Below are 23,860 nucleotides of genomic sequence, written 5' to 3'. Positions count from 1 at the left end.
CCTGTGTGTGCGGTAGAAGATCCATTTGTAGTCGTCCATCCAGACCTCAACCAGCCGCACCAGGTTGTGTGTGTCCACAGTGCTGGCGTTTGGGGAAGGTATGGGGGCTCAGTTTGCAGAAAATATGCCCTACAACTGAACAAGGTATAATCTCAAGGTGACCTCCACACTGCCAGACCTGAAGCAGAGAGGACACAGCACAAAATAACTGAAAACTGTTCAAACCACGTGAAACATAGGAATTAAAGAAAGACTGAAAATGTTCTTAGCCTGAAGGACATTTCCAAATTCTCCCCCGCCCAGAACTCCATCTGGTTATCATACGTCCTAATATGCTCAAAGTATGATTTAGATACAGAGAAGAGTCCACCACACTGTAAAAACAAAAAGTCATGATAACATTACATTTTAAGTTAGTTTTACTTCAAGTCTATGAAAATGTTGTGTTCACTCAACTAATTGAAAGTTTTCCAACTTTAAGAGTTTTTAACTTAAAAATGGCGAGCTCTATTTTCGATTCAGAGGAGTATTATTCTTACCTCGGTGTAGTGAGGGGGTTTCGGGGATGTGGATGGAGATGTACCTGTGCTGGGCAGTGAGTCTGAACGTGCTCTTTTGTAATCTGGAGAGTGGCTGGATTTCCCAGTTTTCTTGGTGAGTGAAGATGGCGTGCTCATGATGTCGAGTCTTTTGGAACAGTGGTCGAAAAAGTCGTCAAAACAATTCTCCAGGGGGTCCAGGTCGGTTGAAACTGTATTCCAATTTTAGAAAAACAACCATCCTAGGCAGAATAGGAACCATGAAAATGAAAATTCTACAAAGATTGACTACCTATTCACTATGATTCTGACACAGCCATACAGTCTTGATCTCCCTGTCTCTCACCAGCACCCTGAGACCGGGGGCCTTTCCCTCTTTCCCTCTAGCAACTAATTTTTTTTTTACAGTGCAGCAAAAGTAGGAGTTCTACAAAATCAGACACACATCAATCAAACCAATGACAACAAATTATTGAATTAAAATAAACATTTATAGAAGTACTTGTCTTTGCTCGTAGAAGCTACCTATACATACAATGTCAATGCAATCTCCTAGATATCTCAAAATGCATCAATATACTACAGTTAAATCCTGTAAATATTAATCATGGACAATAAATGAATTAACTTCAACTAAATATTAGTGTTAGTAGCACCACCTTGTGGACATTTAACAGAAATTGTTGTTTTTCACAACATCCGAACCATGAGTCTTAGAAACCAAGAAATTGTGGTGTTGTGGGGAATTTTTGATTGAGATATTATCAATCTCTACAGGAATTTCTGCCCTTTTACATTTTCTTTACAAGAGCCAAAATGTCACCCATTAAATAGACTTTTGTAGACAATAGACAAATTTGAAGAAAAGATTGTGAGGCCACGTGATATTTAAAGCTGCTTCAAGGAGTTTTGTGCTGGTAATGAACAAACTGACATTAATACTGCCTCCTATGATCTACAAAAGCAAACACAATTATCAGCAAGAAAATTGACTTTATTCATACGTTCACTTCAACTTTTTAAGTAATGGCTGCCATCAGGTCAGGAAATCTCTCAGGAAGTGCAGCCTCTGCTTCTTACTGGTTTAAACAGACATCACATCCTGCTAATACTAGCCTCCAGTTACTTTTAAGAATTTCATTTAGGATTTTACTGATAACATTTAAAGCACATATGGATCTGGCTCTGAGCTACATGCACAGTATATTGCAGAACCTTTGGACCTCTTAAGTGCAAACCTACAGGCCCCTTCAAAGCTTTAATCTTTTGTCCCATTGGTCTTGGGTCAGGCCGTTTTGTTTGGGTTAAGTGATTTGTAAACTCTTGATTCTAAAGTTGCTACATGAATTAATTTATCATTGTCACGACTGACAGACTTATTCTGCCTTTGTAAGTTAGAGACAAGTTAAGAGTATACAGCAGCCTGGTAATTTTACTGCAACTATTTCTCTATACATTATTATATATATGTTGATGTGTGAAATGTTTAGTATTTGTAATTATTAATACAGCTTCAAATGTTCTACAAAGTATGTTTAAAAAGCTTTGAATGGTTCATAAGCTTAATGGAGGTGGGGTTATGTTAATTGTGCAGGGTTGGCTTGGGCTGGGGTCCACAGACGAGTCTTTTCAGGGAGGTCCTGAGTTCCTGGTGACGCCCCTGGCTGCATGCTTCACTGTTCTGTATCAAATCATGTATTTATCTTGCACTTGTAAACTCCTCATTTTATTTAGTAAAGGTCTTCTTTTGGTATGAAAAATTCCTCCAGATTTTTATGTTTGCATGTATTTTTTGTCACATTATCAGCTGTATGAAAAGAAGTATGAAGCCAAACATCCTTTATTGAAATATAATTGAAATATTAAAACATATCACACAATAAACAGTGACAGCACTTCCTAGAAAAGTGACTATGAGATTACATTGTTTGATTATGAAATACAAAAGCTCTCGACAATTTTCTTCAGCTCTTTCAAATCTCAACTTAAGCCTTGATATAACATGTAAAAATGTAAAACTGGATTTTGAGGTATGTTATCATACAGACACACAAACACTGTAATCAACTTAAAGTGTTGCGTTTGTGTTCCCTGAAGATATCCCAGGACAAAGTCATTATGGTTTACATAACTATAAAGTAACCTACAAACGTAAGTCAACGCAGAGGAAATAAAAAAAAACAGGGTTACTCCTGAAGTTGTGGTATGTCCTGAGTCTCAGCCTGAAGCAAGAGCCCTTCTTTGCTGTCTGACTCCTGGGTTAGACTGTCGAGTAAGGCCATAACTGGGCTTAATGAGTTGTCATCAACACATACGAAAATGAGGTAAAGGAGGCATGCCACAGTGAGAAAGACCCCAATTTGAATATGGATGGGCACAAGACGGCGCTCGACCTCTCTTCTCTCAAGAGTCGTGGGACTGGCAGGAGAGTCAGGGTATGCATACTGGATAGGTCTCCCCGCAGCACCCTTGATGGGTCTCCGACGAGAAGCGCTGAAATACAAGAGTGTGTTTGTGTTTATGAGTCAACTACTAAACTCCTAACATGTGTCGTAGCAGGGTTGGGGTCGAACCCCGGCCAGCGGCTTCAAGGACTGTAGCCTCAGTACATGGGGCTGACATAGAAATACAAAAACACAGGGTGCAATATAACCGTGAGGTCAAATGGCGCCCTGTGTTTTTGTATCTCTATGAAAATGTGTGAAAAACTTTGAAAGCTTTCAAAAACATTGGTATGGAACTTACTAGATTCCTGTGGGTGTCGGAGTGTTTGGAAACATGTCCTTGAAAACATCTCTCACAGGTTCCTGAGGAGGCTAGAAAAGAAGGCAGAAATGAATGACGAAGCAGACCAAAGAAAAGAGATGAGTCTCAGACAGCAGAGTCCAACAGAACCCAGGGTCCAAGCGAGGGAGGGACAGTAGAAATGAAGGAAAAGGCTGATCATTAGTGTAAGAACCAGAGATCTTGAACAACCAGACCAAATATAAACAGAAAAAAGCTTAAAAGATGTATTGTTGTGGTTACACAACAAACAGTAAAAAAAATCTGACAGGTAGAAGGAGCTGCACCTAAAAAAATAGAAGAGTGTCTTCTAGGCACACACACCCTAAAGTGAAAAAGAATACACACTTAAATAAAACCAGAAAAAAAGAAGTATATGCCTTCTTTGCCCCTTTACAAGGGGAAACCTCGGGAGTGTAGTACAGGGTCTTGTTCTTCATGTTGTACTTGTCTTGAATCAGCATGTCAAGCTATGGAAAGGGAAGTAACAGATTATAATAAACTTGATTTCGTTGATTCCTACTACTGCTGCTTCAAGTGTACTTTTATAACGCTTTAACCACCACTTAAGTGTGAGCTGAAAGTGTAACTGAACAACGGGAGCACTACTGACCCTGCTGGACCGCGACCAATTGTCCTGCACATTGCTCCCATTCAAACCACTCTCAGTGTCTGCGCTGGTGGAGAGTGACACCCGACTCTCCATCTGTTGTTTAGAGGTCAAACGTACATTAATGAGTGAGCGCTGCGGAGGAGATAACTCACAATAAAATATATAATGGACGGGTCATTTTTTTTTATTTTGGTGGGATTAAAACATGTGATTAACTTTCCTCCTCAACCATTTGAGTGATGCTGAAGGCCCGAGAGGAAAATGATGAGCCATCGTTGGGCATAACTGATTGTGATCCAGACGTAACCTGCAAGGATTGGTATTATTATCATACTAGGAAAAACATGCATTATTCAGCGCACTCTCTATACACCAGTGAAAAGCTAATGCCCCTCTCTGAAAAACAAAAATATCCAATTGGTGGAGAAGAAAACAGAGAAAGAGAGCCAGTGATTCCCAACCAGGAGTGCTTATACCCCAGGAGGAACCCCTACAGCAGCCAGGAGGTACACAGAAAGATTGTGGACTAGCTCTAAATTATGGTTTAATTAAAGTAATGTTATAGTCATGAAGCAGTCATTTATAACTAGCCAACAACAAAAACATGTAGGCTGTTATGAGAGGTGCCTAAGCGTAATTACCAAATATTTTGAATAAATAGCTAAAAGTTTGAATTGATAGTCGATAGAATACGCTGAAAGTATTGTGCTAAGCTGATAGCGAATTGTTGTGAGTAATTGATAATTAAGTATAAAAAGATAAAGGTTTTTACACAGCTATTTAATGGGAAGCTAACCGTTGATGACAAACAGCTAAAAGTACTGGATGAACAGTTTAAACAGTTAGCTCATAGTATTTGATTAACATGATAAACTTAAAGCTATATAAGTTAACTGAAGTAATGGAGGTTGAAATAAACTACGTTCTAGACTAACAGCTGAAATCGTTTGCTAAAAGTAATGGAGAAAGTGTTGAAATAACGAGCTAAAGAAATGTAATAAACAGTAGCTGTAGTTAGCTTTGTAAGAAGTATCGGATGTACACTTGAACAATTACTCATACGAGTACCAGCTGATTCAGTTGATAAATGTAATGGATAAATTGTTGAAGCAATGAGCCAACAACAAGCAGCAGAAATAGCCAGCTTGAGGAGAAGAAAAACAAGGTCAGCCTACCCCTGATCTTAATCCTGACAGTTGATCTACAGAGGATCCAATACTATTTCCTGTGGGAATCTGTGAGCATTGAGTCCGACATCGCTCTGATGACTTTAATGCATTCCCTGAATTCCATTTGGGAGTTGGTTCCTTGTTTCTAGGATGCTGAGCACGCTAGAAAAAGGCCAGCCCAGAAGAAAACAAACACATCAGTGTCCCCTGAAGATTCATTTTGACAGAACTTTATTGGCAAACGATTTGAATATTTGTCGTATTTACCAGCCTTGATGATGGTAAAAAGCACTGTGGGTAAACAAAACCACCTTTCTGAAAATACGTCTTGACCTGATAAAAGTTAAAACAAAAATACAGCCGACAAACTCCAACATTAAAAAGGTGCATATTCCAACAAGCCAACAGTCAAAATAGAAACCTAAATTGTAGTGGCAATCTTAAACCACTAAGTGGCACTGTAGTCCAAAATTCAATAAAGCTAGTGACAGAAAACTGCAAGAAGTTTTTTTATCAACCAGCACAAGTATATGAAGTGGCATAACCCTTATTTTAGATGTTCAAGAGATACCGTTTATTTACACAGAAATTCAAAAGCTATTTAATGAAAAGGTGACAAGAATTTCAAACTGTTTTCTCACCTGGCTTCTCTCTTGTTGGGCCTGGCCTTCCTGTTCAACAGTTTCCTCTTTTTCTCCTTCAGAACCTGAACACATCACACAAAAGCATAAACAAAGATACTTGATATCAAGCATTAAAAAACGAAAATCTGGACAAAAAAATAAAATAAAACCAACCCACCTGAATCTCCGTCATCCTCTTCCTCGTCCCCCTCCTCTTCTTCACTGTCAGAGTACAACACACCTTTCTCTGCTCCGTTCCGATGGTCTTTACCATTGGACTGCGTCAGTGTCCTGAGCTTTTTCTCATACAAGGCCCTGGTGGAGGCTGGGATAGACAAACATTTCTTTATCAACTGTTCATTTAAGACAAGGATAATCATGCCAAAAAAACTCTGAACTTGAGACATTACACATTACATTTTAGCACAAAACTACACTAGGGATGACTGAAAGCCTTTTTATTTGATGAAAACCAGTTTCCAGGAAGTACTTAGTGTAAACTTACCCACGATGGGGCCAGCTTTAACTCCATGTGCGAGCAGGGCAGTCCTCAGGTCGTCATCAATTAAGCCACTTGGGTCAGGAATCTCTGTTACCTCTGGATCTGCATCCTCCAAACGGAACAAAATGTTTTTAACTCAGAGAGAGATCAGAGCTTAAATCAGTGTTCTGGTGTAAAACATATTTATCTTTCCTAAAAATAAGTTCAAAGTGAAAGACATACTTATGGTAAAGCCCATAGACTTTAAAAACACAACAAATGTCCAGACAAACAAATGTATCCTGTATGATCTGTTGATACCTGCATGTCAGATATCATCAAGAGGATACATCGATAGGTATTTAACAATACTAACCTTTATCACAGCTGTTAATTACAACACTTGAACAACCTTTGTTGAGGAGCACTTAGGTACCATTAGGACTTCAACTGACATGTATTTGCATTATGGATTCATGCATATTATTGGTCATTTGAATGTCCTAATAAATAGCAAACGTTGGTATAACAGGCAGACAGAACTCCATTACTAGAGCTGCTCTATACAAAGGTGTGCTGGGAGTTTTTCTGACCACAATCAATATATTTATACATTCTGGGAAATTTTGATTTTTTTTAAATGTTGGATTGTTTGTTACTTGGACAATACTTGGGGTCTAAAGAGAAATAATTGCAACAAATAATTAGTGCAGTTGAACCATAGACTGTAAATATTAGTTGAACTGATTAAATTAAAAATGAGTATTATTATTAAAAATGAGTTGAACTGATAGTGTCTACTTGCACTTGGACCCCCACCCCAAACCACACACACACAAAAAAAGTCCATGGACAGCAACAAAACAACTTGCAGACTTGAAGTGTTTTCCTTCCTGGGGCTCACAAATGAGAGCAACAGGTGTTGCAAGCGCATGCACGCGACTGTAATGGCAGCTGCCAACTTCAGAGATGACCCATGTAAATCTATACCAACTATACAGCCGGTGGCTCAGTGGTAGATGACCTCAAATGCAACTGCAAGTTGGGAGGACTGTTTGACCCAAATCAACCCCTCCTCCCCCTCCCCTCCTACAGCTGCTGAGCTTGTGCACATTTGTTTTGATTAACTTTAAACCAATTATTATTGCTATGCAAAATTACCTGTCATATCAAATAAAGGTCATGATGTCCCTGAAGGCAGCATTGTTGACAAGGCTTCAAATGCAACATATTTGTTATAATGTCAAGTTATATTTGGGGGATCATTTCTCACATGTCAAGCAGCGAAGTGGGAAAACACTATTCTGTCACAACTGCTCTTATAAATCAAAATGATAACTCATTAATCAATGTGCGAGTTTTGATGGAGATCAGAACACGTGTCGAAAGTAGGCTACTCTTGCGATAAAGCTCTTAAGTTTCATTAACTCACTTCCACATCATGTATTTGGTCCTCCTCATCGCTAGAAAAATCCGCAGCGTGTTTCTGATCGATGTGTTTTAAGTGCAACTCCACATAAATGTCCTTTTTGCTTTTGGCAGGTGGCAGCGCGACATTGTGGGCAACCAAATCAGACTTCAGTCGAGATTTAGACAGATAAGATGGGTCCTCCTTCAACAGCGGCATGTCTCAAGGACGACGTGGAAAGTGAAAAATAGTAAAAAACTGAGTCGCTTAGCTGGTCCTCATATATGATTATAAAACGTTTTTTGGAGTCGAAATTATCCGTAAAAGCCGCATGGAGAGCCGCATGGAGAACCTCTGCCTGTGGTCTCAAACTTCCTGCGGCTGACTGAACAGGGAACAGCTGCAGCCGGCCACTTGATTGACAGCATGTACGGTAATCTTAAATGTTACATCTTATTACATAGTAAACAATGTAGCACTGCAAACTAACAGGACAATTTGCAAGGTTAACAGTTCTTTCACAAATAAAACAAGCCAAAGGTGTTAAACTAAACGGTAATACACGTGTACAATTTCAAAAACGTGTACAAATTAAAAAAAATAAAAAAATAAAAAAATAAAAAATACATGATTAACTCAGGTAACTAATTTTTTTTTTATATATTTCAGGTTGAATCAAATATTAACAAGTAGCTAATATTAATTACCTGGCTAGAAAGCTGGTGTAAAAAAGCATATAAAAAATAAATGATTTAATCAACTTTTTTATTTTAATTAACACCATTGTACGTCTATCATAATTATGTGTAATGTTTGAAAAAAAAATGGCCCAGAAAATAAGACTTTGACAACAGTGGTCTCTGTTTTTTTTTTTTGTTGTTTTTTTTTGTTTCAATCTGTCTCTATTTTAAAGTGTGCTTGATTTGGGGAGAGTGGTATTTTATTCCATGCTGAGAGTGAATGGAAGTGACAATAAATTGAATTTTGAATCTAGTTCCTGTGGCTTATGTTACCAAAGAGGGTTTCAGGGTTGACATTCAACATCACTTAATAAAATACATCTAGGCTACAATTTTCACATTCTTACGGGGTGTCTTGTGTGTGTGTTGGATCACAAAACTACATTTTAAAGCATTAACCAACTTCCAAGATGTTTTTTGCACAGATTTCTCAAACCCTTCACAGTGGACATCTCTGAAGCATATGCCTCACATTGTTTATCGTGTAAAAGTTAATGTAACCATGATGTGTCTTTTGATAGAGAGGAAAAATTGCTATCAATGCTGATCCTCTTTTGCAAGTCACATATGACCTTGTCCTGATAATCTCTGAGTATAATGTGAATGCATATTAGTTCATCAACCATTTTTGTTCTTAGCTTCCTTGTTAGAAAAAAAGGACACTTTCTGGCAACATATCGACCAGACAGACTAGTTAAGTCATCTGGAGATGCATGATAGATACAGGTGTGTCTCTGCTGTCCACTTGTGGTCGGATGAGAGATCAACACTTTTGAAACACAGGTCACTGTCCGTGTTCTATTCAAATGGCTTGTGAGCCTTGGCGGTGTGAAAGAAGTAAGTCAACGTGTACAAAACCATAAGAATAAAACCAAAATATTAGAGGATTAATAGATTCAGGTATCAGTGATTTTATTGTGAACACCTGTACTTTATTGTGATAAGGCTGTCTGTGTGACAGGTCCATTGTAAACCACAGGTAGCTAAACCAGTACAGTCGAGTTATGAAATCATATTCCTCCATTCTAACCACGATGTATACCTTTGACCTCCAGGTGTGTCACAGGCTTTGGTCGTCGTTGCTGTCGTACGGTCTCTTGCATGCTGCAGCTGCATTGTTACTGGCCTTAGGCATCCACCTAGCATGAGAAATGGTGAGTAGTTCCTTTCTTAACACCTGTTAACAGAAAAAAACAAAACAATAAAACAAAGCATAGGGTGCCAAATGTGCTACCAAGGATTTTTCTCTAGCCAAACACCTTCAGCCGAGTATCAGCAATGAGTCATCAAAGTATAACTCTGCTTCTTAAAACGAGCTATTGGTGCTCTCCTTGAGTGAAATTCCCTGGTAGGTTTAGGTCTGAAATATAATCTGGATACTGGCGTCTTACTTGAAAGGTAACTGTCATTGAGCTTAGGAAGTAAAATGAATGTAGCCTGACATCCTTAACATGTGGTACTGAAGTGACTAGAGCTGTTCTTACAGGTATCATGCTCTGTGAATACGTGACTGTTCTGAGGGGGAAGAATCGGGACTACAATAATTATTATTCTTGAAAAGGTCAATTTTTAATAGCAGATAGCACCTTCCTAACATGCTGTAGCCGTTTGAAAAAAACAAAACAGAAATCCAATCAGAAAGTCATGTAGGATAGTTAGACTTGAATACCGCTTTATTATTAGAGTGGAAACATGAGGGTTTAGGTTGAAAAGATTGAATCACCTGCTGCACCGTAATGTTGGGTACAAGAACAACACCAGCCTGATTTGAATCCATCATAATAGATTTTTGGCCCGCTTGTATTTGTATCGCTTATTTAATACAGGGTTACATTTTCTTAAAAATTAAATGTGAAGTTGTTGGGAAGCAGCTTTAGCCAATAACTCAAAGCAGGTGGTGTTTTTTTGTTGTTTTTTTTTTACCTTTCGTAGAGTTATGGAGCAGTTTTTCCAGTATTACCTCAAATTACTTCGTCTCTTGTGCACATTTACGAGGATGCACATCATGTAGACGAGTTGCTACACAATCTGCTCAATCATTTCCCACCATCGCACTGATCAACAGGTGGCAGTATGCTGCAACGTGATTACAAAGGCAGAGAAAAAAACAACACTTCAACCGATGAAACTGTTCGTGTGTAACATAAAATGCTTTAAATGCATCATGTGTTTTGAGTAAAACTGAATGTACACATTTTTCTATTTACAAAAAGCTCCATGTTGTAAAACGTACTCAGACAGAGCATCATTATTAGAATGAGTGAAACGTTATAATCGGCTGTAGTCTTAAGAAAGATTTTACAAGGTTTTGTCATAGAATTTTAAAGGGCCAAATGTCCTTAAAGAGGTCTAAGGATTGACTTACTCGTACTTACTTTGCACAGAGAATACAGATTAATTCAAAAAGTTCAACATGGACACTACAAAGTTCAGAGTCGGTAGAGATTTAACAGAGAGTTATAGTGGTCAGAGGACTGAATGCTCTTGAAATCCTTTTACAAAATCTACTTGACAGGGAGGCGGGTAGGAACCACAAGGGGCCACATTTGAAGAGCTTTTTCTACAAGTGCTGAGATGGCTCAGCTGGCTGAGGTGCACACCATGTTCCCATCACGATACAGTTTCTAATCTATAATCTAGCTAGATGATATACTCCACTGGGCACAATAAAAAATCGGAGTAATATATATCAATATAAAATACCCTAAAGCAGTTACTTCCTGCACTAAATCATGAAATGCTCAAATGGTAAAGTTTTAATAAATGTCAAGTTTTTATGAAGAAATGTTATATTTATGACTGATATTATGCAGCTCAGCACTGCTAAAGGTCGGCAAATAATCTGCTCCAATTTTGATTCCCTGTTCACTTTCAGTGAATGAGCACCATGATGGATATATGGAAAAAAATGTTTTTTGGAGCATTTCAGGATTTCAAACTCTCATCCGCATGAATAATTAACCAAAGAAACGGCAAGTATTCATCTGAGGCCCAAGGGAGTAAAATGAATCTGTCTTGTGAGACTTCAGACAGACATGATAGAAAAAGGAACTGACCACTTGTTTGTTTATTTAACGCACCTCATATTGTATTATGTTATCGTACATGACATATTTTGCTCATGTAGGCCTAATCAGTCGTATTATCTAAAAACTATTCTGAACTTCCACTTGATGCTAACAGGTGGGGTAGAATTCCCCTCATGAAATTCCCCAGAGTTAGCTTCCTAGTATATGAATTAGATCATACAGCTTTTTAATGTAAATTAAACTGCCTGAAAAAAGCAGGAGAATAGCTTGTTTAGTTCCATTAACCATCTGCAGATATCTGAAGGAAAATATCTGAAGTGTATTTTAGGACACTTCCAAAATGTTGGTGAAAGTCAAGATGCATGACGTGGCTGCTGTAGGCTACAGAGTTTGTAGATCTCATTACATAAGGTTTAAAAAGCTAGAAATAGCTCAGCTGAACAAAATGTCACACAAGCTTCAGGAAAAGTGTCAAATGATAACTTTACTTCAGGCTTCGTTTGTGGTGTTGACGTTGTATATAATCTAGAGGATAAAGGAATGTCAAAAAGTCATCAAACAGAGGTCTGGAGTTGACTGTCCACTGTGTATCCAATGGCTTTGAACCCTACATGACGTGTTAGAAAGAACTCACATAGGAATAGAAAGCCATATGACACAGCTGTGGTTAGACTTGGAAGATAAAATACAAAAACTGCTTCAAAAGCAGTTTGAGAAATCATGCAGTTAGAGCTGAAAGCTTGACAACAAAGAGGAAACAACAGGGGCAGGTAGCAGGGAGCATTTCAGGATTTCAAACTCACATCCGCATGAATAATTAACCAAAGAAACGGCAAGTATTCATCTGAGGCCCAGGGGAGTAAAATGAATCTGTCTTGTGAGACTTCAGACAGAAGGAAGTGGATTTTTTTTTCCTTTTACAGCGAAATCTCAAACAAATTGACCCCTACGCAATGCTTGAATCATTCAGGGATATTCTTCAAGCTCTTCGGTTCCTTAAGGGGGTTAACGGAATAATCTTTGATTAAAAATGCAGTTTCAAATCAAAGTCTACAGGGAAGAGGTGCAATGTTAATCAAAAGGATTTTGTCTCTGAATTCAAAACAGATTACGTAAAGTCTTTCTATATTCTGTAGCAGCCCTCTGCTTGACTTCTTCAAGCACAAAGGAGATCATTACCTCAGCATTTTAATTCAACCACCAGGCGCAGAGGGTTTAGCAGCTTTATTAACGACCAAACAGATTTTTGCAGATACAAAGCTTTTGCATTGCCATGCAGTGTTTCTGCAATCAAAGCGATCATGCTGATGAGTCAAGCTTCATTAATGCACAGAAACATGAATATATGCTGATTGTATTTTTATAAGTTCATTCATAGTTTAATGATACTTTTCTGCATTGAAGTGAAACAGATGACTGTCAGCCTATATATCAAACACTAAGCTGAGCTAAAATAAGAGCTTTGGACCGTTTTTCGACCTCTCACAGAGGAGAGACTCAACACTCCAGCTATGCAGGCCAAATCTGCTCCCCCAGATGTCTGCTCAGAAAACAGTAGCCTTTATAAAAACATGAAAAAAAAATCCAGTGGACAGAGAGGAAACGGGCTGAGAAGACAGAGGAGGCATTTGTTGACATTGTATCAAGTGCAATGCTGAGGTATTTGAGGCACAGAGGGGCCAGGTATTTGTCAGTCAGTGTTTCTTGTGCTTTTGCTGTCTCCAACTCAAACAACAAAAGCCCCATTGAGACAGCCTCTTTTTTTTCTCTCTCTCTCTCTCTCTCTCTCTCTCTCTCTCTCTCTCTCTCTCTCTCTCTCTCTCTCTCTCTCTCTCTCTCTGAACAAGCACACAAAGCTTCCTGTACTAGGCTGCAACTGTCCAGCACTGAGAGGACCACTTCTAGTCATCTTTTAATGCACCTGTTTCATGTTTTACTGGCAATGCAAGGGTGAAAAACCACATTTTTAAAACTTTTTTTATTCTGTCAAGTTCATATGTAGTTCCATTATATCCTAACTTCCATCATATGACCCTAACTCTAATATAAAGAAATAGAATCACAGCTGGATCTTGTTTAGTCCGCAGCCTTAGACATTGAACAAACAGCTTACATACTGAGATTTACCTCCCCATCGCCCTTACATATGCTGCATGTTCACATGACCTCTGACAGAGAACATGGACTACTAATCGAGCGGAAAGTGTTTACCCAATCAGCATTTTCCAGGTTTGATATAGGACCATGGCTCCAGTGCTCCAGGGAGCCTGTGCTCATGCATGTCTCAGCAAAAATTAGAAGCAGAAAAAAACTCAGTGTCAGACGCTGTCCAGACAAGAAGGTGAATCTCAGCCACAGGGCAACATTAGCTGTAATCCCTAAAAAGCCCTAAATATGCCTCCACTGGGAGCCAATTCAGGGAATCAGTAGCTATATGTTTTCATAGCTTTAGATTATTGCCAATTTCTATATACATTTAAATACATTTTCTTCTAAAAGACTGAGCAGCGTGGAAATGTTCTCCAAGAAATTGTAGAAATCTCTAAGTATTCAGCTTGAAACATGACATCCAGACACTTTTTTCTTTTGAATATAAAGATGAAGAAAAGTCAAGTGGTGGCACCTGATGTATTCTACTCTGCAGTGCTCCCCTTTTCAGAGCATTCAAACACACCTTCCTCTAGCAGACAAGACAGTCCAAACACATTGAAACATTGCACACAACACATAAAACCCCCCAGAGCATCAGGGATGCACCCTCACTGTCATTTCAGATGAAAACAAACAGCTATATTAAGCTGCAACACTTCACACTTCAAAAAGTAACACTGACGTGCATTTAGTGCCAGACGCTTTCTTACGCTATAAATCTGCCTCTTACCTTCTTCTCCCTCTCTCGTGTCCCTGGCTGGATCGAGTATGGCATCCCCTCAGCCTGATACTGTATAGAGAGACAATGGGTAGAGTGTGTGGGGGGGAGGAGGAGTTACTATGTGAGCAGGAGCGAGTGAAAGTGGAGGGAGTAAAAGCAGAATGAAAACTGAAAGAGAGAGAAAGAGAGAGGGAGAGGCCCAATAGGGAGATCACTCGCTCACAATACTCTCAATCCTCGAATCTGACGAAACGTTACATGAATGACAATTCTTGAACGCCCCCTTCCCCCCCCCCCCCCCTCCTCATTGCGAGAAAACAGCAACTAAAAAAAATCCCTCTTCACGTGGGAAGTGTAAGGAAAAACAAGAGACTGTGAGAGAATGGGTCCTGGTTTTTAAACAAGTCTCGGTCTTTGGCTTTCTTTGAATGAGTTCTTAAGATTCCAGGTTGGCAGAGTGCCCGTGGGTCCTGGATGGAAAAGGATAAAAGAAGGGGCTGAGGTAGGGGGGCTGACTATTGTGTTTGTTCCCTTCCTTTCAGCCCTGGCACTCCAGTTGATCTTTGCAGTCAGTTCCTGAATATTCCAGTCACTTACTCCTCGTTTGTAAACACAAACCCACATTTTTTTTTTTTTCAAATTCCATTTCATGTGAAAGGATGCCCGTTTTATTACTCTGGGATGCCTCAGGTTTGAGTTTCCAACATCCTGCGCTGACAGGGTTTTAAATTTCAGTGAAAGAAAGCAACCCAGGACTGAAATAATCACCAAATGAGCAGTGGCTCAGTCAGTCCGCACTGATCTGAAGATCCTGGAGTCTTTTAGTCTTTGTTTGGGCCTCTTTTCTCCCTTCTTTGTCCCCCTAACAGTCCATCACTCGTGCAGGGAGAATGCTGTTTTGCCTGGTGAATCTGGGATGAAGACAGCAGGTGCTGTTGCCCCTCTCTGAGCCACATTCACTCACAGCCTTCTCTCCCCCTCCCTCCATCCGTTTCCTCCACCAATGCACCCTCCTTCTCCCCCCGTGTGTCTGTGTTAGGAGGGGGAGAATGAGCCACTGTATAATGAAGCACAACAAGAAAAAAATATACAGTTTTTAATGAGTGACGTCACAGAAATGGTCCCGATGAGCATGGGGGGGGAGGGGGGGGCGGCTATGTAAAGTGTGTAAAGGATTAACACAACGATATTTCTTGTCTGTCACAACTGCTGCTTGTGGTGCTGCATCAGTGCCGCAAGAGAAGCCCTGTTTTCACTCACAGTCTGCCCCCCACCACCACCACCACCACCACCACCACCCCACCTCCTCTCCCTCCTTCCTCACAAACCCTTCCCTACCCGCTCTCTCTGTCTCCCTCTCGCTCACCCTCAAATAAACACACAGGCTCGCTTCATTACTATTCACCAGGTTTCACCGAGACACGCATCATTGCTCGGCTCCCTACAACTGTGTCGAGGGGGGAAGGTGGCGAGGGGGGGCAGAGAGAGAGAGGCGGAAAGAGGGAGAAGGAGAAGACGGGGAGGGGGGGGGGGGCGGGGAGCAAGAGACGTCTTATGATAGAGAAGAATAAATCACCGTTGTGTTTTCTATGTCCGGATGTGTGTACGAACATACATTTTACCTGACAGCTGCATGCATGAGTTGCTCTCCTCCCTCTGCCAGAAAAGAATCTCACAGAGCTGCTTCATTCCTTAGCGCGGATATGATTTCCCTTTTTGTGGGGTTTTTGAATTCATCACTTGCCTTTCACTAAATCCACTGAGGGTCGTGCACTCTATCACAGCATTCAAATTATTATCAGTGCTGATACACTGACAGAGCATTTCATGTGTGAAGAAGGACACAATGTTTGATTTCTATTCCCGTGTTGGCTCAGTCTAAGCTTACTTTTATTATGATTCTTTCTAACAGGAAATCCAGACTTCACTATGAACCTTATCCTTTGGTTTAGTACTTGTAATTCTACACTTGAGATTACACTTTTTCCACAGACTAAAGTAAAGAATACAAGTCCACTGTTTGGTTCAGGAAGGCTTAGAAAATAAAGGTATTAAACACAGAAGCTGTGTACCTGCATGTGTTACTCATCTTAACAACAGACTCATTCATTCAAGGGTGCTAAATTGAAACTACATACTCAAAAGAGGATTTTAACATCAGTTATTTTGCTTTTCTTCTTTCTAGTTTGTTTAGTTAAAGGCACTGTGAGAAGTTTTTAGCAGATAACGAACGTTAACTTTCAAATATGTTAATGCTGCCGCTGGGTAGAAGTAAGTTGAGTTGGTAAGCAGTAGAAGAAACAGACTTCTTCTACATTTTCTGCTGTAAAGATTCCCAGTGAGTGATACCACTGACGGTAAAAGACAGCAGGATTGGGGGCGCCGGTAACGTAGTGGTTAGAATGCGCTCCCATATACGGCGGACGGCCCAGGCTACAATCCAATGTGTGGCTCGTTTCCTGTATGTCACCTAGTTGCTGGGGCGCTTGTGGCGCAGTGGTTAGTGCGCACGCCCCATGTATGGAGGCTATAGTCCTCAAAGCGTGGAACATTTTAAACCACCTAAAATATTGAGTTAGATGAATTCATCAATTTAAATTGAATATATTTCTATTTTAGTCAACTTAAATCAGTTCAGTTTATACATTTTTATTGATTCTCTTTGCTTTTGTGGAAACTTTCAACTTCTTTTCAAATAACAATTTAAAAAAAAAAAGGGTATCATCTCTACAGGTTATTCATTTTATCATAGAAACCAACCAACTTAAGTTCTTCAACCTTTTAATAGCAGATCAGATCAAATAGCACATCTAAACATTTACAAATGTTTTCACTAAAATACTGTGCTGGCTTGTTGGTAAAAACATTTCCACCCAAGAATGTGCAAAAAACAGTCGTCTTTCTTTTGCTGCATTTGCCATTAATCGGTCACTTTTCTCAGCACTTTCAGATGCAATAAACTTGTAAAATCAATAATTTACACATTTAATGAGGTGATCTTAATAAGGTAAAACAAACACTTCAGAAAAGATCTGAGACAATTTCCAAATATTTTTTGACAACTTTCAGAAAACTCCCGACCTCAGTGTAGTGCCTATAGCTTTACGAAGAAGTCTTTTTCTCAGTCCATGGACCCTTGAAGGGGCAGTGATCACCACCGATATTCATTAGGTTCTTCTGTATGACTCTAAATGTATACTGCACTTCCTTTTGTTAGTCAATGTAATTGCATACAGCAGACCCATGAGCATAGCTACCGTATACAACTAGTCCTTCATGACATGCTGAATGACCAGGGGCCCTTTTCAGTCAGTTAACCCTGAAATGAGGGAAACTCTGGGTTTTCTGTTTCAGCAGGGGAGGTCACTCAAACCCGAGAAAGATGGGTAACTCAGGCCTGATCCAGAGGAACACAGAAATACGAGGGTTCTTAAGGTAAACTTTTTATATGATTCTGAGAAAACTCTGTACCAATTTTAACAAAAAGGAGCTGTGCAATGTAACACGGGGGAATTAAGAATCTCATCCGTCTGTGTTTCAGGATTATTCTCTGAATCGTTGCTCTGCATGGTTTTGTCCAGGGCCGGCCCATAGGCAGTATAGTCAAATGCTAGGGGCGCCATCCTTCTATAGGAGGCACCACTGGCGCCCCAAATGAGTGAGGGAGAAAAGTTGAAGATCAGAAGAAGAAATAGAATGAAAATGCGTTTGAAAATCTCTAAATATTATTTACATAATATAATTGTCATGCTTTTATTTAGTGATACTACAAAAGAAGCCACGTAAACACAACTAGACTACATCACATATTTATAAAGGCTCTATTTTCTTGCCCCCTGCTTGACGCGGCGCATCACAACCCCGCTGCTCATTACCTGCTCGTCTGCTAATTGTGGGGGAGGAGAGCAGGTGACTCATTAGAATTGAGTGACACTGATCACACCGATTACTATCACGTTTATAAACAACATAACAATGTAAAAAAAAACAACAACAACAAAGCCCTCAGGAGCCCAGGGACGATAAAGAAATATGAAAAAGACACCGAGGTACCGTGCTGCACTGATCAATGATTTATCTGTTGTAGTTAAGTTAGCTTGTTATGGATGGATGATAGTAACGTCTGTGTTTCCTAATTCCTAATCACATAATATGCAAAATACACTTAACCATGATTTTCTTACTCTAATGTGTTCCTAGTCTGTCTACAAACCATCAGTTATTAGAAAAGTAAATCCTCTTCTTTTTCCTGCTCCACAGGGGTTACTGCAGCTACGTCTTTGTTCTGCCCTCTGAGTCTGCCTTCTCACAGCAAAAAATTGGGCATGGAGCGAGAAAGTCCACACAAAGAGCCACATCCTCTTTCAGAGAGGGGGGCGGGGTCAGACACAGCTCATTTACATTTAAAGCTACAGACACAGAAACAGCCTGTTCTGAGCAGTCACTGGATATGCTAATATCCGCAGATATTATCGGCTGGCTGATTTTTCGGTCGAGCTCTGGATGATAGTGCAACTACAAGTGCTGCCTTTGTATGCAACTGACATATAACCACATAGTCTACGGGCTGATCCGAACCAATCACAGTAAAATGTACACATGCTGAGTGAGAAAGCATTGCTTGTCTGCATAAATAAAATGTTCTTGCGATAAATTATAACTATAGCGATGTGATTGTTGAAAATCCTTTCATTGGGATAACGATGTAACTGCACTTGCTCTATAGCCTACCCTGACCTATGTTCTAATTTTGTTTTAATTTTGTTATTTTTTAAGGAGGATAATTATGATTCCAACGAGGTGGAGAACCTGCACAAGAAATACGACTGCAGACTTTCACTTTCGGTCTTTGAGAAGGTGTCTTTTATGAAAAACCCATTTTAAGATATACAAGTGTACAACGGAGGATTAGGGCCCCGTTAAAAAAAAAAAAAAAAAAAATCAAAACATTTCGAGATTAAACTTGTTTTGTTTTTTTAACGTGGCCCTAATCTTCTGTCGTACAAGTGTATAAGATTTAAACAAATATCTGAAACTTTTAGTTTACAGCCCTTTATTTAAGACAGAGATAATGCTTTGTGGTGGTGTATCCATTAATTAAGCTGTATTGGAATATGTATTTGCTGCCTCATCCGTCTTATATGTTTATCACTGATGTTTTTCCGACTGCGTTTTAAGCTGGTTTTGGCTGTAAACATTCTAACTGAACTGACTTTGACAGGGAAGTGTACGGAGTGTGGAGTTCTTCATGCTGGACAAAGAGCCGGCTGCAGAGCTGATCGCCACCACAGTGGAGAGCAGTATCCTGCCTCGTGACGAGCTTCTTCAGTATATGAAGGTAAGACAACATTAACCCTTGTGCACTCCTCAAATGTATTTATATTTTCTGCTGTGAAGTTAAACAACTTCTGACTTGCTCGAAACTACCAAACATTGAATTATTTTCAGGATTGTAACCCTTTAAATGCTAAGTTATCAGTTGAATGGTGATTAGAGTCTTGGACATGTGAAAGACTAGCAACAAAGTTGATTTGATTGCATTTGCCATCATCAATTTTTCCTTTTGTATAAATTGCTGTTTTTTCTGCTGTTGTTTTCTGCTCTTTTTACAGCTTTTGATGGTAGGGAAAGAGGGAGTCTGGTGAAAGACTGAGGGACTCTGACTGAGTTTCTTTTTCCGACCTGGTCCCCTCTGAGAATGTTTTTTGACTACCTCGACCACTTCTTTCGACCACTGTTCCAAAAGACTCGACATCATGAGCACGCCATCTTTACTCACCAAGAAAACTGGGAAATCCAGCCACTCTCCAGATTACAAAAGAGCACGTTCAGACTCACTGCCCAGCACAGGTACATCTCCATCCACATCCCCGAAACCCCCTCGCTACACCGACGTAAGAATAATACTCCTCTGAATCGAAAATAGAGCTCGCCATTTGTAAGTTAATATGAATCACTCTTAAAGTTGGAAAACATTCAATTAGTTGAGTTAAAACAACATTTTCATAGACTTGAAGTAAAACTAACTTAGAACTTTATGTTATCATGACTTTTTGTTTTCACAGTGCATACCCAACTCTCTCTGTCCCTGATTTCCAACTCTATCAACTGTCCTATCTCTACAATAAAGGTATAAAAAGACACCATTTTACGTCAGAAAACTCTACTTAGGCATCTGACACACAAGACCAGATAAAAGAAAAGGGGGCACCTCTTTGTCCACGGAGGTTGCCAAAATGGACACAGACAGAAAGTTCCTCACATGAGCTAAAAATAAAAGTTTAGAAGACCATCAACAACACACTATCCAACATGCTCTAACTGAAGAAAAACAAATAAATAGTTTGACATTGACTACTATAAAATGATAAAGACAAATAGACATTGAGAAAACAATCAGTAACCTGAGTTAAGTTGAAGAAAAAAAAAAAAAGTACAAAGAACATCATATTTTTCACATGTCGACTACAATACAGACAGACTTCCATTTACACTCCTCTTTCTTTTTTCTTTCTTTGTATTATTTAGTGGGGGTTTTTTCAGGGCTCTGCAGAATCCTCTCTGTAGACACTGGACTGTGGAAGTGTTTGTTGTGCTGAACAACAGCTTTGTCCTTCTGAAGGTTTCCAACAACCAATGAATCATCCCCGGGAGGATTTATGAACACAGAGATTGCATTTCCTCTTCTGTCATACAAAGTCAATAAGAAAGTAAATAAGAAACTGAACACGGTGTGAAAACGCTTCCATTGAAGGAAACAGATTGAAGGATTTTTAATATAAAATAAGAACTGAATAAGAGTGTTGCAATTTCTTTAAAGAATCAAACTTTACCGTTGTTTGCACAAATCAAGCAATGGTAACACATTAACTTGAGTTATTGCAAACTCCAATTGGGCGTTTTCTTTTCCTTTAACCCCATACATAATTACCTGTCGCTACAGGAGTAACAAAAGCAGATTTATATTAAAAACACTCTCCACCTGCAGCCCTGCTATAAGCACCTTTTTATAAGCTTGTCTTGAGTGGCAACTGCTTTACACCCCTGGATTTGTGTTAACATTTTAATGTAGAGTCTGATCCACACCTTTAAATCCCCCTGAGAGGATTTAATGTCAGCTTTGCAAGTTTTCAAACTGAACGATAAGAACAATTGAGTCTTAACAGATTAAAGAATTCATGATAGCGTTTCCCCAGTCCGTAAGTACCTGTTTTTCTTTTCTTTTTTTTTTTTTTTTTTTTAATCTAGTTCCTTCTTACATTGTTTATGGATTGTGGGGTAGGGGGCTGGGGTTGGGCGACGTGGTCATGTTGATGCTGCTTGATTAATTTTAATGTAAATCACTTTGCTACCTCACTGAATGAAAAGTGCTATACAAATACAGTTTGATTGATTGATTGAAATACCTCCAATTGATAACAATGAAAACAGTATTGCATGTTTTTCGGAGATAAAGGGCTAATAACCATTACAGCATTAAGCAGGAAAGTATAATTAAGTCAATACAACATGGCTCAACAGATTCAGTACATACACGCTCATCCATCTGGACTACAGAGTGGAAAGTGTCTCTTAGCAGTCATTATCATCACAGAGCTCCAGATGTGATCGGCTGCTGGGCTTTTAAGAACCCTGGGCGGGAGTTCCTGATTGAAGTCTTTAAACGCTCCACTGAACCTAAACTTCTGTTCACTTGATATTAAAGTCTGGACTGTTGGAGGATAAGGCTTTACACTCAGTCCAAACATCAACGACACTATAAAAGCCCTACTGTGCACACATTCAAATACAAATTAATAGTTCTCTTTTAGGATTCTTGACACTGCTGGAGATGCACACAAAGACATTTTCTGAGAGGTTCAGTTATTGTTTTGCTTTGCAACCCTTTTCCTTGTTTAAAAACTGCAAGTGTGTTACTGAAAATATAATTTTTAGGAAAATTTAACTTTTTTTCTATTGAACTAAAAACAATAAAGAGGGAATATTGTTTGAAAGAGGCTGCAACTTCACCCACTTGATTTGGTAACTCAGACTTTTGTGGCGTCAGATAAGATTCAGATACTTATTGAAATGTTTTCTTGCCCAGAATGAGGGATGGACCCCCGACCTTCCCGGAATAGTAAAACGTCAATAAACAACTGATCCAGTCGTGTGCTAACTTCCACAAGAACGTAATGTCTTAACTGCTTCACCAGTAGCAGGTTTGAAAACAGAGTGTCGTAGAGTAGCCCTGGTTTACTCTGCCGACACGTCTGCTTGCATGCCACATATCCTTGACTCTATTTTGGGCCTGAGGAGATGTCTGGGAGGGGAGGGAGAAACTGCAGGCCATTTTCCACCCGGGACTATGGGGACTGACTGAGTGACTGGAGAAATGTGGATAGTTGACTGATACATCTCTTAAAAAGACTGCCTCATGACCTGAGTAGAGAAGAGATGATCCCCTCTGTGTTGATGCATATTCTGAATCATGAAGACCTGCATGAGTTGACAAGTTATAATACAACCTAAAAAGTGCTACTTCCTCCTCCTCATAGGGATTGATAGACGGGTATTCATTTCAGGGGTCGACCCGATAACCGGCCCCAGCTAATAACCTGTCTCGGTACCGATCGCAGATGAAATGGATTAATAAAGAAGTGCACAACTTTGGCTCTGCTGCAGGTGTGTCTTTCCCTCTGGGTCTGTTTTATCTCACCACTCTGTCTCGTCAAATGTCCCGCCCACAACACATTCTGATAGGCTTGATGTCACACTGGTAATAGCCAATCAACACTGAAGCCCGGGTGCCACTGACCTGTACAGATAGGAGAGCCGCCTGGAGCAGGAGGAGAGTCTCCAGTTGAGCATTTAAACAAAGTCTTGTGTTGGACTTTGTCAAAATTTAGAATTTGGAATATTACAGAGAGATTTTTAATTTTACTGTAAATGCATATCAGTTCCAAATATCAGTCTCTTTAACTACTGATCATCAGTAACAGTATCCGCCCTGAAAATCCAATATCAGTTGACCCCTTATTCATTTTGTTTTTCCCTCATTTGTTTTGGCACTTTTCTCAAAACTTGTCTTTGTTTGAAACAGCTAAAACACGTTGCAAAACCCTGCAGTTTAGTCCAAAACTTTAGCAGTGTGTTACAAAGGAGGTTTCACAAGCTTCAGAAGTTTTGTTAGACTTAAAGTCCATTGAGAAGTGAGTTTTCATCTCCTAATATCCAAACAGTCTGGTTTTTTTTTCTGACTCCTTTTGTGTATAAAGGAGAAAATATTTTGTACGCTGATGTCAAAGAACAAAGTATTCGCATTTCATTGTGTAATGTGAAAGAGCTCTAAGTATTCCATTTGAGGAAAAAAAAAAACTGTCTTTGAGGATTGTACTGTGTATCTGCAATAGTCCAACAACACAGAAGCCTAAAATTCATTATTAAAACATCCTGTCCCTCCTGTCTGTTCGGCCAAAACCTCACAATGAGTTTATCAAGTTGGCCAGCAGACTTCACTGCAGCTCTGTGTCAGTCCAGTCAAAGCATCGCAGCAGAGTTAACAACAATACGATGTTCTTTTCTGTACTCAGTGTCCTACGTAATAAGAAAATTGCACTTAA

The 23,860-nt window shown here is 39.5% G+C and overlaps 1 protein-coding gene and 1 long non-coding RNA gene across 6 annotated transcripts; one reads left to right on the top strand and one right to left on the bottom strand.

Annotated features, from left to right (window-relative positions):
* Positions 1-2,361: 2,361 nt before the first annotated feature.
* lemd1 (LEM domain containing 1) lies at positions 2,362-8,022 on the bottom strand. 2 transcript variants are annotated; one of them, XM_020637138.3, is made up of 6 exons: positions 7,642-8,022; positions 6,234-6,339; positions 5,907-6,053; positions 5,747-5,811; positions 3,285-3,355; positions 2,362-3,032 (listed from the first exon to the last, which is right to left on the bottom strand). In XM_020637138.3, exons 1-6 carry the CDS (start codon positions 7,834-7,836, stop codon positions 2,726-2,728), a joined length of 891 nt encoding a protein of 296 aa, XP_020492794.1. In that variant the 5' UTR covers positions 7,837-8,022; the 3' UTR covers positions 2,362-2,725. The 2 variants fall into 2 exon arrangements, with proteins under 2 accessions (XP_020492794.1, XP_065817767.1); XM_065961695.1 differs by lacking the exons at positions 5,747-5,811; positions 5,907-6,053; positions 6,234-6,339; positions 7,642-8,022 and adding exons at positions 3,937-4,031; positions 4,159-4,243; positions 5,112-5,267; positions 5,373-5,736.
* Positions 8,023-9,387: 1,365 nt separating this feature from the next.
* LOC109986479 (uncharacterized) lies at positions 9,388-22,255 on the top strand. Of its 4 annotated transcripts, none has more exons than XR_010667567.1 (5): positions 9,405-9,511; positions 17,613-17,693; positions 19,035-19,115; positions 19,480-19,596; positions 19,871-22,255. It is a non-coding gene; the product is annotated as an uncharacterized lncRNA (long non-coding RNA). The 4 variants fall into 4 exon arrangements; XR_010667568.1 differs by having other exon boundaries at positions 17,800-19,115; XR_010667569.1 differs by lacking the exon at positions 19,035-19,115.
* The last annotated feature ends 1,605 nt before the right edge of the window (positions 22,256-23,860 follow it).

The sequence above is a fragment of the Labrus bergylta genome, chromosome 12, assembly GCF_963930695.1.
Source record: "Labrus bergylta chromosome 12, fLabBer1.1, whole genome shotgun sequence".
In the NCBI taxonomy this organism is placed as follows: domain Eukaryota; kingdom Metazoa; phylum Chordata; class Actinopteri; order Labriformes; family Labridae; genus Labrus; species Labrus bergylta.
This window is presented reverse-complemented; position numbering and strand designations above follow the sequence as displayed.